General features: G+C 38.6%; 1 protein-coding gene across 1 annotated transcript; it reads left to right on the forward strand.

Moving 5' to 3' along the window:
- The first annotated feature begins 4855 nt into the window (after window positions 1–4855).
- Window positions 4856–5782, forward strand: LOC141424268 (vomeronasal type-2 receptor 116-like). Its single transcript, XM_074077825.1, is given in 1 exon segment — window positions 4856–5782. A coding segment is annotated over 1 exon segment (927 nt).
- Window positions 5783–14130: the final 8348 nt, after the last annotated feature.

Consider the following 14130-nt stretch of genomic DNA (forward strand, 5'->3'; position numbering starts at 1 on the left):
AGAATGTATATTGTGTAGAGGTTGGATGAAATGTTCTGTAGACATCTACTAGGTCCATTTGATCTATTGCATATTTTAGATCTTGGATTTCTTTATTGATTTTTTTGTTTGGATGACCTATCTTTTGATGATAATGGGGTGTTAAAGTCTCCCACCACCACTGTATTGGCGTTTATATATGCTTTTAGGTCTTTCAGGGTACGTTTGATGAAATTGGGTGCGTTGACATTGGGTGCATACAGATTGATGATTATTATTTCCTTTTGGTCTATTTCCCCTTTTATTAGTATGGAATGTTCTTCTTTATCTCATTTGATCAACGTAGGTTTGAAGTCTACTTTGTCAGAGATAAGTATTGCTGCTCCTGCCTGTTTTCGGGGGCCATTGGCTTGGTAAATCTTCTTCCAGCCTTTCATCTTAACCATATGCTTATTTCTGTAGGTGAGATGAGTCTCCTGTAAGCAACAAATTGTTGGATCTTCTTTTTTAATCCATTTTGTCAAACGGTGTCTTTTGATGGGTGAATTAAGTCCATTAACAATGAGCATTAGTACTGATAGGTATGTGGTGATTCCTGCCATTTACTTGTCTTAGTTGTTTGAAGGTTCAATTGTGTGTACCTAACTTGATGTTACTCTCTACTGTCTTGCTTTTTCTTTTCCTGTGGTTTGGTGCTGCCTGTCTTTTCATGGTTAAGTTGGGTTTCACTTTCTGTGTGCAGAATCCCTAGCAGAATCTTTTGTAATGGTGGCTTTGTGGTCACATATTGTTTTAGTTTCTGCTTATCATGGAAGACTTTTATTGCTCCATCTATTTTGAATGATAGCTTTGCTGGGTAGAGTATCCTGTGGTTGAAGTTATTTTCATTCAATGCCCAGAAGATCTCACCCCACGCTCTTCTTGCTTTTAATGTTTCTGTTGAGAAGTCTGCTGTGATTTTGATGGGTTTACCTTTGTATGTTACTTGTTTTTTCTCTCTTACAGCCTTCAATATTCTTTCCTTAGTTTCTGAACTTGTTGTTTTAATGATGGCTTCAATAATCTACATGGAAAATGTTTTCAATATGATAAAGCTATGATAAAGCCAGCATCTCACAAACAGTTTTTAAATAAGAAGAAAAAGACAATGAAGTCTTCGAGTACCAAAGATCTGCTAGAGACAATGGTGGGTATTTTATATCAGTGATTTGATTTAATTTCAGTTTAGGTGTTAATGAACCCATTTGCAATTTGAGTCTCTATATTCATTGAGAAAATACCTGTTAGGTTTTTCCAGGAAGTTAAAAATTATCTAATTCCCAGATTCACTCATTATAGTTAAGTGTGACATTGGTGTTTTCTGTTGAAACTGTCATTTTGATCCTCTGATCTGTGTCCAGAATTTGATATCATGATATTTTGGTTCTCTAGCTTTTCCTTTGTACTACATCGTTGTTGTACTTGTGTCAAGAAGCAGGATTAAGCCAATAAGGAGGTTTTCTCAGTTCAGATTTTCTGTCTTAGCCATGGAATCCACTTCATCTTAGGATGATGCATCTCTTTTAGCTGCACCCCTTTCTGAAGAACGTTCTGTTTAACAACCCTGCTGAAGACCAAGTGATTTTGGATGAGAAAAGGAAATTGGAGGCAGAGTATGACATTCTACCCCAACCCCTCCAAGGAAAACAAACCAACATTCCACATGTAGAAAGACATACAACTATAATGACATGAACTCAAACCAGCGTAATTGGTCTACAATGAATACACAAAGACCTACTGGAAAAGCGTCATAAATATGTACAGAGATGCATTCACACTAATATTGTGTTAAATGAGTGGGAGAAATGTCAACTAGATTTTTATGCTATGAATTTTTGTAATAATCACAAAACCTGAAAATGGTTCCTTCTGACAGAAACCCAGAGGAAGTTGGATGGAATGATGTAGAATAGAGATCCAAATGAATAGGGAACATTTCAGGATGCCACAGTTATCATATTACATCCACAATGTCCAGATTTATGTTAAATACTATGTGCTGGAAACACTTCTCCAACATGGTTTTCATTTCCTTTATGATTCATATGTAGCTTAGTTATGCAGCATACTTGCATGATTTCAATTTCACTTTTAAATATATTGAGATTGACAACAGAGTGCAGATGCGATTAATTTGCATTTTTCATTCTTTATGACCATGGGGTTTAATGTAGATTCACTCTACTGAGAAAAAGTACACTATAAAACAATGCCACTATCTTCAAGCTTATACATTAGCAAATACTTGTTTACACATACCACAGTTTAAAGAATAATTTAAACAAAGATTATAAAAATATGAAAATATTATTAATGGAATAATTATTAATTGGAATAAATACTCAGGCATCCAATTAGCAATGCCAGACATTGTATATAACAAGCACCTATCACAATCTAGAAAAGGAAAAGCAACCTAAAGACAAAGAAACAAGGGAACGAATACAAGAAGATATATTTAATGAGTTAACACAATAAAGGAAACTCAAAGTTAAGGTGTATTCTAATATAAATAAATATGATTTATAAAAAAATCCTTAATAAGAATGTTCACCAAGAAATTGTAAATTTGTAACAGGACATCACTTGTGAAATTCTGCAGAATTATGTCATCATCATGGGTGAATGTGTTGTTGCATACCTGTAATCACAGTTACTCAGATGGCAGATGTAAGATGATGACGGTCTGAGGCCAGCCCATGCAAAGTTTGCATGGTACCCAATCTGAAAAACAAACTAAAAAAGAAATGGGCACAGAGGGAATGGCTCAAGTTCACATGGATATTAAGCAGAAAGCCCTTAGTTCAACCCCTGTGACTGGAAAAACAATCATAAAAAAAGAATAAGAACTTCACTGACACATTTTTAAATATAAATAAAAATCACAAATCTCAGTCATTGAACTTAAAGACTGTCACAAGGGGGAACTGAACATCTCAAGGGTTAGAGTGTATCACAGGGATAGAGCCAACGCATGGGGGACTTGGTGTCCTGTGTTCAATCCCCAGCACCACATACAAACCTGCACGGTTGAATATATGTAGTAAGTATAAACCATAATTGAATCATCTATGGCTATTTTTATGATTGTCATGAACATCACTGGTGAAATTTATTAAAATTTCAAGAATTTAAAAATGCTCATTTTCTTAAGCTCCTTCAGAGGATAAGAAGAATGGGGCAATAAAATTTATCTTATGAGAAGAGCTAAACTTGGTTCCCCATGTGTGAGAATATAGAAGAGAAGAAGTATATTGGACATTTTCCTTTTTGAACTACATTCATATTTCCTGTTCAAGTTATTTTAAGGGAACTTCAAATGACCAGACTTGGTATATGCAATAGAATTCAATTATATCTCAACTAGTTTTGATTTAAACTAGTTTCTTCAAACAGATATAATAATATCACCAATGCAAGAAAAATGTATAATTAAATTCCACACCCATTTGTATCTTAAAATAAATAGTAATAGAACTGGTCTTACTAAATAAGCAGGTGTCAATTCTCTTAATCCCATAAAAGGTATTTATAAAATCCCAAATACAGCTTCACATTTTGGGGTCCAATGTTGAAAAACAATGAGACAAAAATGCTCAATATAACAATTTCCATTACACATTGTGCTGACATCAGTAAAAGAATGAACACATTGTTTATTCATTGATTTATTTGTGGATTAATTGATTGATTAATGGTTCCAGGGTCAAAACTGGAAACCTTGGTCTTGCTAGGCAAGTGTTCTACCATTTGAACCATACTCACAGTCCTTTTTTGCTTCAGTTAATTTGTAGATAGATACATCCTTTTTGCCTTGCACTGTCATGGGCATGAACAGCAGCCCACAAAGCTGGGAACACAGGTGCCAACACCACTCCAAGCTTATTTGTTGACATGGAATCTGAGTTTTTCCCCAGGCTGGCCCTGAAATGCAGTCCACCCTATCTTTATCTCCTGAGTAGCTTGGATTGAAGTTTTGGTACCATGCACCAAGCATAAAGATATTTTTCAGGAATAGAACACATAACATGAATATGATCATATGGTATTGCTTTCTATAAAATTGAGGTAAATTGTGAAATTAATCATTGAATTTACTTATGATGGAATATGAGGTTCATGTATATGAATGTATTATATTCTGCAAAGCAGTTATAAGTTATAAGTGAATTTTTTTAAATAATGACATTTAGTATGTCTTACTGTATATACAACCGAAGGATAAATACCATTATTGTTTTGAAAGACCCTTGACATTAACAAAACAAATGTAGAAAAATAACAAATAGACTGGAGTTAGTGCAGGATTAAATATGATTATGAAAAGACAAACTCATACTCGAATCCTACAAACAGATGTATTGATTCAGTGGAAGTGTACTCTAAACTACAATAAGCATGTGGTGAAAATTACAATGAGTTGCAGGATGTTGAGACTTCTTCACCCAGTTAAAAAGTGTCATTGATCACCTCTATTTCCTGGAATTTATCAATTATCTATGTCATAATAAAAGGGAACATAATTCTAAATAATTTTGAGGCTTTGGTGAATAAAACTGGGTCTAGTTTATAGAGGTTTAATTTGTTGAAGTGGCATAACTTGAGTGTTTTTTGAGAATTAGAAAATGGTGTCATGAATATGTCAGATAAGTCAAGGAAGTTAAAGTAAGTTTGTGGTACAATAACAAAAATGGGAAGTGGTTGATTGGAAATATTTGCTGTGTAGAATTCATTTTTATCTAAGGCAACAAAAGAGGAAAATTTTACCATTGTGCTGTCGGGGAGGTGTGAAAACTGAACCTTGACTAGGGGTAACCTGCACTCCTCACCAGACATGGATCAGTGTGTGAAGTGTGCAGATCATCAGAATGCCAACTAAGACCAAAACCACTGCCTCCAAAAATCTGTGACCTTTCTGGGTTATGAAGATCCCTTGGGTTTGGCTCTGGCCTGCATGGCTCTGATCTTCTCTGTACTCACAGCTGCTGTTCTCGGGGTGTTCATGAAACACCATGACACTCCCATTGTCAAGGCCAATAACAGGGCTCTCACCTACATCCTGCTCATCTCCCTCACCTTCTGTTTTCTCTGCTCCTTGCTCTTCATTGGCCGTCCTGGCATGGCCACCTGCATCCTCCAGCAGACCACATTTGGAATTGTGTTCACAGTGGTTACTTCCACTGTCGTAGCCAAAACTCTCACTGTGATCCTAGCTTTTAATATCATGTCCCCAGGGAAAAGGATGAGGTGGCTGTTGGTATCAAGAACACCTAACTACCTTATTCCCATCTGCACACTGATCCAACTGACTGCCTGTGGAATCTCGCTTGGAACCTCTCCACCCTTCATTGACACAGACACAAACTCAGAACATGGCCACATCATCATCACGTGTAACATGGGATCAGCTGTGGCATTTTACTGCATCCTGGGATACCTAATTTTCCTGGCCTTGGGGAGCTTCAGAGTGGCTTTTCTGGCAAGGAATCTTCCTGACACATTCAATGAAGCCAAGTTCCTGACGTTCAGCATGCTGGTGCTCTGTAGTGTCTGGGTCACCTTCTTCCCTGTCTACCACAGCACCAAGGGAAGGGTCATGGTGGCTGTGGAGGTCTTCTCCATCTTGGCCTCCAGTGCAGGGATCTTAGGCTTCATCTTTGGTATCAAGTGCTACATTATTTTGTTAAGGACAGAGAGGAACATTCTGTATGGCTTCAGGGATAAAACCCGTTCTATGTACAATGAGCCTTCTGAAGATTAAACTCATGTGTATCCTAAACAAAAAATCAAAAAATGAAGTTACACCATTCTAGCAGTTAGATATGAGGTTAAAACATGTGCTTTACTTCAGTGTACTGAAAACCCATGCTACATCTTCTAACAGGGCTAGAATTTCCTACTTTGCATTTCTCTCATTTTCAACATTTGATTGCATTGTGATTTTGTTATTTATTTTGTCTCATTGATTCTGCAGTCAACTCTGCAAATATTAATGGCTTCTACTTCTAATCTCCACAATGATGTTTTCTGCCTTTTGGTATTTATATTTATTTTTCTCAAATTTTAGAATATATGAAATTCAATGACCTGTGTTTGGCATTCCCTTGATATAGTTCCTTGATTTTTTGGCAATAGTGGAAAATTCCATGCCTGGTGTTTCCAGGCAATCACTCTATGAAGTGAGCCACACCACTATCCCTTTTTGCATTTGTTATTTTTGAGATACAGTATTGCTTTGTGCCTGGGCTGGCCTGGTCTTCCATTCTCCTATTATTAGTGCCTCTCTGCATAGTGAGGAAAAGAGGCACATTCTGCCTCTAAAAGGAAAATGCTTCAAGTAGCAATCAATGTGGCAACCACAGAGTTTTTGCTTAATGAAACACTGCCACATTCAATAAATTAGTTCTGTGAACACAGCATAGAGGCCTGTACTGAGCAATGAGAAATATGGTTGTCTAAAAGGGAAATGCAGTAAGGACCCCCTTGTTTGGAAGGTTAGCTCACCTGGAAATTGGCCACTGAGAAGACTGAATTCCTACCTTCCTCTAGGGATACTGGAGCAGTGGCCATGATTCTTCTTGATTAGGGTTTGCTGTTTTCCCATGGTTAGTATCTGTCATGTGTGACTGCCTCTGCAGAAAAGCTTTCTTTCCCGGTGTGGAGCTGGGAGCTGGTCCCAGTGTCTTGAGCACTGTAGTTCAATGTATGATTCCTGAGCCAAATCCCCCAGTACAGTGATGACAAAATACACCACAATCAAGTCATATCCAGTCTCCCAAAATTTTGTGAATACTTCTACTGAATGTACACAGAACACTAGTTTTCTAGCTAAAAACTTGGCTTCTGGTGTCAAAACCAGGACTCTTAACCCAATTTGCACTTGGGACATGGAGTCAACAGAGAATGCATTCACACACACACACACACACACACACACACACACACACACGCACACACACAAAATTAATAGTTACGGAGGTTAAGAAGTCCCAAATGTACCTATCACCAGAAAGTTTGAAACCCAGGTGAGCACATGGTATAAAATCCAGTCCAAAAACTCGCTCAAGATCCAATAACAAGGTAGAATCGAAGATGGCAACTAGAGGAAGGAAGCAGGCAGTGTGGAATGATGGGAAGATGAAAAAAGGATGGAAACCATTCTCCCCCATAAAATAAATTAGTACAGGATTCAGATGGAAATGAAGAAAACAGATACCCAGTTCAAGACTCCAACAACGCAAAGATAGACTATCCCAAATAACCTAATGAAGCCCACAAGAACACCCTGAAAGAAATCACTGAGAATTTCATGGAGATGTTACTAGATATGGTCAACCAAAACAACAGGAGGCAATCAAGAAGACACAAAAACAAATAAATGAACACACAAGAGCCCTAAAGAAATACCAAAGTGAAACAGATGATACCATAAATAGAGAGATAAATGAGTTAAGGAAGAAAATAGACAATATTAGAGTAAGTGATCCATGATAAGGAAAAGCTCAGAAAAGAATTAAACAGAAATACAAAACAAAACGGAAGGCCATTCCAGGAGAATAGAACAAGCAGAAGACAATCTCAGAACTTGAAGATGAAATGGAAATTAAGGAAAAACTGAAGAGCTATTACTCAAACAACTCAAGACCTGTGAAAGGAATATGCAAGAACTCATGACTCCATCAAAAGGCCAAATCTGAGAATCATGGGCATTGAAGAAGGAGAAGAGGTGCAAGCAAAAGGAATTGGTAATATAGTCAACAAAATAATAACAGAAAATTTCCCAAATCTAGAGAAAACTATGCCCATTCAGGTACAGGAAGCCTCCAGGACACCGAATAGACTTGACCAAAAAAGAACTACCCCATGACATATTATCATTAAAACAACAAGCACAGAGAATAGAGAAAGAATATTGAAGGCTGTAAGAGGAAAAACAAATAACATACAAAGGTGAACCTATCAAAATCACAGGAGATTTCTCAATGGAAACCTTAAAAGCAATGAGCATGGAGTGAGGTATTCCAGGAATTTAATGAAGATACTTCAAGCCTAGGATATGATACCCCCACAAAGCTATCATTCAAAATAGGTGGAACAATAAAAGTCTTCCATGATAAGCAGAAACTAAAGCAATATATGACCACCAAGCCACCACTACAAAAGATTCAAAGATCTGCACACAAAAAATGAAGGCAAACAAAACCATGGGAGGACAGGCAGTACCAAACCAGCAATGTGTTGCTTACAGGAGACCCATCTCATCAACAGAAAGAAGCACTGGCTTAGGGTGAAAGGCTGGAAGAAGATTTACCAAGCCAATAGCCACCAAAGACAGGCAGGAACAGCAACACTTATCTCAGACAAAGTAGACTTCAAACTAACATTAATCAAATGAGATAAAGAAGGACACTCCATACGAATAATAGGGGAAATACACCAAAAGAAATAACAATTATCAACCTATATGCACCCAACATCAATGCACCCAATTTCATCAAACATACTCTGACGGACCTAAAACATATATAAACTCCAACACAGTGGTAGTAGGAGACTTTAGTACCACACTATCACCAATAGATAGGTCATCAAAACAAAAAAATCAACAAGGAAATCCTAGACCTAATCACACCATAGATCAAATGGACCTAGCTATTGTCTACAGAATATTTCACCCAACTTCTGCACAATATACATTCTTCTCAGGAGCCCATGGAACGTTCTCTAAAATTGATCATATCTTAAGATACAAAGCAAACCTCAGCAGATATAAGAAAACAGAAATAATATCATGCATTCTATCTGATCACAATGCATTAAAATTAGAAATCAACAACAAAAGCAAAAGTAAAAGCATGCAAACATCTGGAAACTGAACAACACATTGCTCAACAATCAGTGGGTCATTGATGAAATAAAAGAGGAAATTGAGAGGTTCCTGGAAGTTAATGAAAATGAAAACATTATCTACCAGAGCCTATGGGACATAACAAAGGCAGTCCTCAGTGGAAAGTTTATAGCCATGAGTGCATATATTAAAAGGAAAGAAATATATTAAATCAATAACCTAATGCTACATCTCAAACTCCTAGAAAAACAAGAACAAGCAAATCCCAAAACAAGCAGAAGGAGAGAAAAAATTAAAATAAGGGCCGAAATCAATGAAATAGAAATGAAAAAAAATGCAAAGAATCAATGACACAAAAAGTTGGTTCTTTGAAAAAATTAAATAAGATTGACAGACCCCTGGCAAACCTGTGAAAAATGAGGAGAGAAAAAACCCAAATCAGTAAAATCAGAAATGCAAAAGATGAGATAACAACAAACACCAAGGAAATCACCAGAAACTACTTTAAGAACCTATATCTTAATAAATTTGAAAATCTTCAAGAAATGGATAGATTTCTAGATACTTATGATCATCCAAAATTGAACCAAATGGACATTAACTACCTGAATAGATTATAACACAAAATAAAATTGAAGCAGCAATAAATAGTCTCCCAAAAAAGAAAAGTCCAGGACCTGATGGATTCTTTGCTGAATTCTATCAGATCTTTGAGGAGGAATGAATACCAACACTCCTTAAACTATTCCATGAAATAGAAAGGGAAGTAACACTGCCTAACTCATTTTATGAAGCCAGTATTACTCTCAACCCAAAACCACACAAAGACACCTCCAAAGAGGAGAACTATAGGCCAATCTCCTTAATGAACATCAATGCAAAAATCCTCAATAAAATAATGGCAAACTGAATCCAACAAGACATAAGAAAGATCATTCGTCACGACCAAGTTGGCTTCATCCCATGGATGCAGAGGTGGTTCAACATAGGCAAATCTATAAATGTAATACAGCAAAGACAAAAACCACTTGATCATCTCAATACATGCACAAAAAGCCTTCAACAAGATCCAACACCACATCATGATAAAAGCTCTAAGAAAACTAGGAATAGAAGGAAAGTACCTCAACATTGTAAGGGCTATATATGACAAACCTATAGCCAACATCACACTTAATGGTGAAAAACTGAAACAATTTCCCCTAAAATCAAGAACGAAACAAGGGTGCCCACTATCCCCACTCCTTTCCAACATAGTACTGGAATTCCAAGCCAGAGCAATTAGGCAAGAAGAAGAAATAAAAGGAATACAAATAGATAAAGGAACTGTCAAAATATCCCTATTTGCAGATGATATGATCCTATATCTTAAAGACCCAAAAAACTTTACCCAAAAACTCCTAAACACCATAAACAGCTACAGCAAGGTGGCAGGATACAAAATCAACTTACAAAAATCATTAGCTGTCCTATACACCAATAATGAAAAAACTGAGAGGGAATATATGAAAACAAATCCATTTACAATAGCCTCAAAAAAAATCAAATACCTAGGCATAAACATAACAAAGGAGTGAATGACCTCTACAAGGAGAACTACAACTCCCTGAAGAAAGAGATTGAGGAAGACTACGGAAGGTCAAAGATCTCCCAAGGTCATGGATTGTTAGAATCAACATAGTAAAAATGGCTGTACTACCAAAAGTAATCTGCATGTTCAATGCAATTCCCATCAAAATCTCAATGACTTTCATCACAGAGATTAAAAAATCTACCCTAAAATTCATTTGGAAACACAAGAGACAACAAATAGCCAAGGCAATACTCAGGTAAAAGAGCAATGCTGGAGGTATCACAATACCAGACTTCATACTATATCACAAAGCAATAGCAATAAAAACAGCATGGTACTGGCACAAAAACAGACATGAAGACCAGTGGAACAGAATAGAGGACCCGGATATGAATCCACACATCTATGCTCACCTTATTTTAGACACAGGCACCAAAAATATACGATGTAGAAAACACAGCTTCTTCAACAAATGTTGTTGGGAAAAGTGGTTATCCATCTGTAAAAAACTGAAACTAGATCCATGTTTGTCACCATATGCTAGTGTCAACTCAAAATGGATCAAGGACCTTAATATTAGACCTGAAACTCTGGTGTTAGTACAAGAAAAACAGGAAACACCCTGGAATTAATAGGTATAGACAAGGACTTCCTCAATAGAACCCCAGCAGCTCAGCAACTAAGAAAAAGGATGGACAAATGGGAGTACATAAAATTAAAAAGCTTCTGCACAACAGAAGACATGGTCTCTGAACTGAAGAGACCACTCACAGAGTGGGAGAAAATATTTGCCAGCTATTCATCAGACAAAGGACTGATTACCAGAATATACAGGGAATTTAAGAAACGAAACAATCCTAAAATCAATGAACCCATAAAGAAATGGGCAAGTGAAATAAACAGAACCTTCTCAAAAGAAGAAATTCAAATGGCAAAAAAAAACCCATGAAAAAATGCTCACCATCTCTAGCCATAAAGGAATGCAAATCAAAACCACACTAAGATTCCACCTCACCCCTGTTAGAATAACCAGCATCAAAAACACTACCAACAACAGGTGTTGGTGAAGATGTGGGGAAACAGGAACCCTCTTACACTGCTGGTGGGAATGCAACCTGGTGCAACCACTCTGGAAAACAATATGGAGGCTTCTTAGCAATCTAAACATAGACCTGCATATGATCCAGCAATCCCACTCCTGGGAATATACCCAAAGGAATGGGACTCAGGTTACTCCAGAGGCACCTGCACACCTAGATTTATTGCAGCGCTATTCACAATAGCCAAGTTATGGAAACAGCCAAGATGCCCCACTACTGATGAATGAATTAAGGAAATGTGGTATTTACACACAACGGAATTTTACTAAGCCACAAACAATAATGAAATTTTATCATTTGAGGGTCAATGGATGGAACTGGAGAACAGCACCTTAAGTGAAGTTAGCCAGATTCAGAAGGCCAAAAGTAACATGTTCTCTCACATATGTGGAATATAGATATAATATAATATAGATATAATATTATTTCAGCAATATGCTGAAACACTGGACACACTAAGGGGAAGTCACACATAGGAAGGGTAGGGTAAAAGAAGGAAACTAAGCACTTGAATATGGGTGATATAGTTTCAATAGAAGAATGAATATAGAATTCTTAAATCAGATGAAACCACCATAAGACAGGGACTAAGGTAGAATGAAGAAAAATAGAGGAGATGAACCAATTGGGGTTGTAATACATATATACATTGAAATATCACAAGGAAACTCTCTGTCTCAAACTACCAAAGGTCATGTTGTTTTTTCTTTTTTCTCTTTACTCTTCTGCAAAATCAGAGACCAGTAGGGCAGAACAGGTCCTGCCCAGGGAGGAGGGCTGGCACCAGTGAGAGGGGGAAGGTGGTGGGGAAAGGGGGTAGGAGAGTGAATATGGTGCAAAAATGTGTACACAGGCATGTAAATGGAAAAATGATACCTGTTGAAACTCTTCCATGAATCGGGGAGAAGGGGATAAAGAGTAGCGGTGGAAGGGGTGAATTCAAATGTGATATAGTTGATACACTGTAACAACGTTTGCAGATGCCACAATGTACCCCCAGCCAGCACAACAATAAAGGGGAAAAAAAGCAATGCTATCTACGAATGGAAGGAAGTGCCACCTTCTCAACTTATCACTAAGGCATTTGGAACTCCTTTTACATGTTTTCTTGCAACACTGCTTTTTGTCCAATAATAAGCAATTTGGAATAAGTGGCAAAAACGCAGAATCTGTTCATAGGGAAAGATGCCCCATCCTCAAAGAGCTTTCAACGAATGTGAACGCATTCCTCCTAACTCTGTGTCTGTTAGAATTACTGTCTGTGTCTTCCCCATACTGTTTGTATTCTTCTAATGAACAATCTATAATAAGCATTGGAAAATTCATACTGGGGGAGACATTCTAAAATGCTTTCAACTAATGGAAGGCAAGATATAAAAAAGACGCTTGTGCACTCATGTTTATTGCAGCATCATTCACGTGTGTGGAACCTTGGAGTCACACGTGTGGGAACTTGGAGTCACGTGTGGGGAAGCTTGTTGTTGGGGTCTGTGTGTGAGTGTGTGTGTGTGTGTGTGTGTGTGTGTGTGTGTCTGTGTGTCTGTGTGTCTGTGTGTCTGTGTGTCTGTGTGTAACCTTGCAGTCACATGCAGGGAGGTTGGAGCAATCCAGGCCTTTCCTGCTGGGCCAAGGCTGTTGGTGCCACTTTCCTTTGGGGAGCCCTATATGAAAGGACACAGGGCCAGCCCACCAGGAACCCAGTGTGATTCCACAGGGATCTGCTCCCCAGGTCCCTCCAAGCTTTCTCCCTTCCTCCCCTGCTGATCTCCATTCCTTGTGTCTCTCCCCCAAACTACATATTTCCCCAAACACTTTTGTCCTTCTATGTGACTTCACCTCAGTGCCTGGGACTACCCCTGTTAGAACACCAGGAGGTCCGCTGACATGCCACAATTCATTCCATCCCAAGTGGCCTTGTTACCTGTGACCCCAAACTAGTCCCACTCCCATGCGTTCATTTAATAAATGGTAATCCTACTGCATACAGCAGACAGGTAGAAATGGGGAACAGCCGTCTACCCCTGGTGGTGGTGGGGTGGCTGCAGGTCCTCATGTTCACCTTACACCATCAGCACCCCACTGCCCTGAGTCACCCATCACAAGTCGCCATAGCCATGGCTGCCAGCTGTCACCTCCATAACCACTCCACCACTCTAGTGCCCCAATCTTCGTGGTGCTCATTCTGCTTCCCAGTGGACACTCCGCAATGGGTGCAAAAATCGGAACCCTCCCCTCTTCACTGGACACTGGGGTGTCAGGAGAATGGGGTCTCCCCCAAGGCACCAGTGAGCTGAGCAAGCTGCTCCCCTTTTCAGCAACTTGGTGGAACTCTGCCAGGCCTGGGTCTAAGCTGTGGATGGACAATACAAGGTCCAGTGGAGAAGGCACTGTCCGAGCTTTGCTCCACCACCTGCTCACTTGGTGACATTGGACTATCTCTGAGCCTCTGCTTCCACTTCCTGAGTGATGTGGCCACAGGGGCCCTGCCTGTCTTGGGGGCTCAGAGAAGGATGGAAAAGAAGAGGACCTCAGAGAAGCTAGGTGAGGAGTGGGAGCACCACATGCTGAGCTGGTGAGAGAGCTACTCT

This window comes from Castor canadensis, chromosome 6 (genome assembly GCF_047511655.1).
Source record: "Castor canadensis chromosome 6, mCasCan1.hap1v2, whole genome shotgun sequence".
NCBI lineage: Eukaryota > Metazoa > Chordata > Mammalia > Rodentia > Castoridae > Castor > Castor canadensis.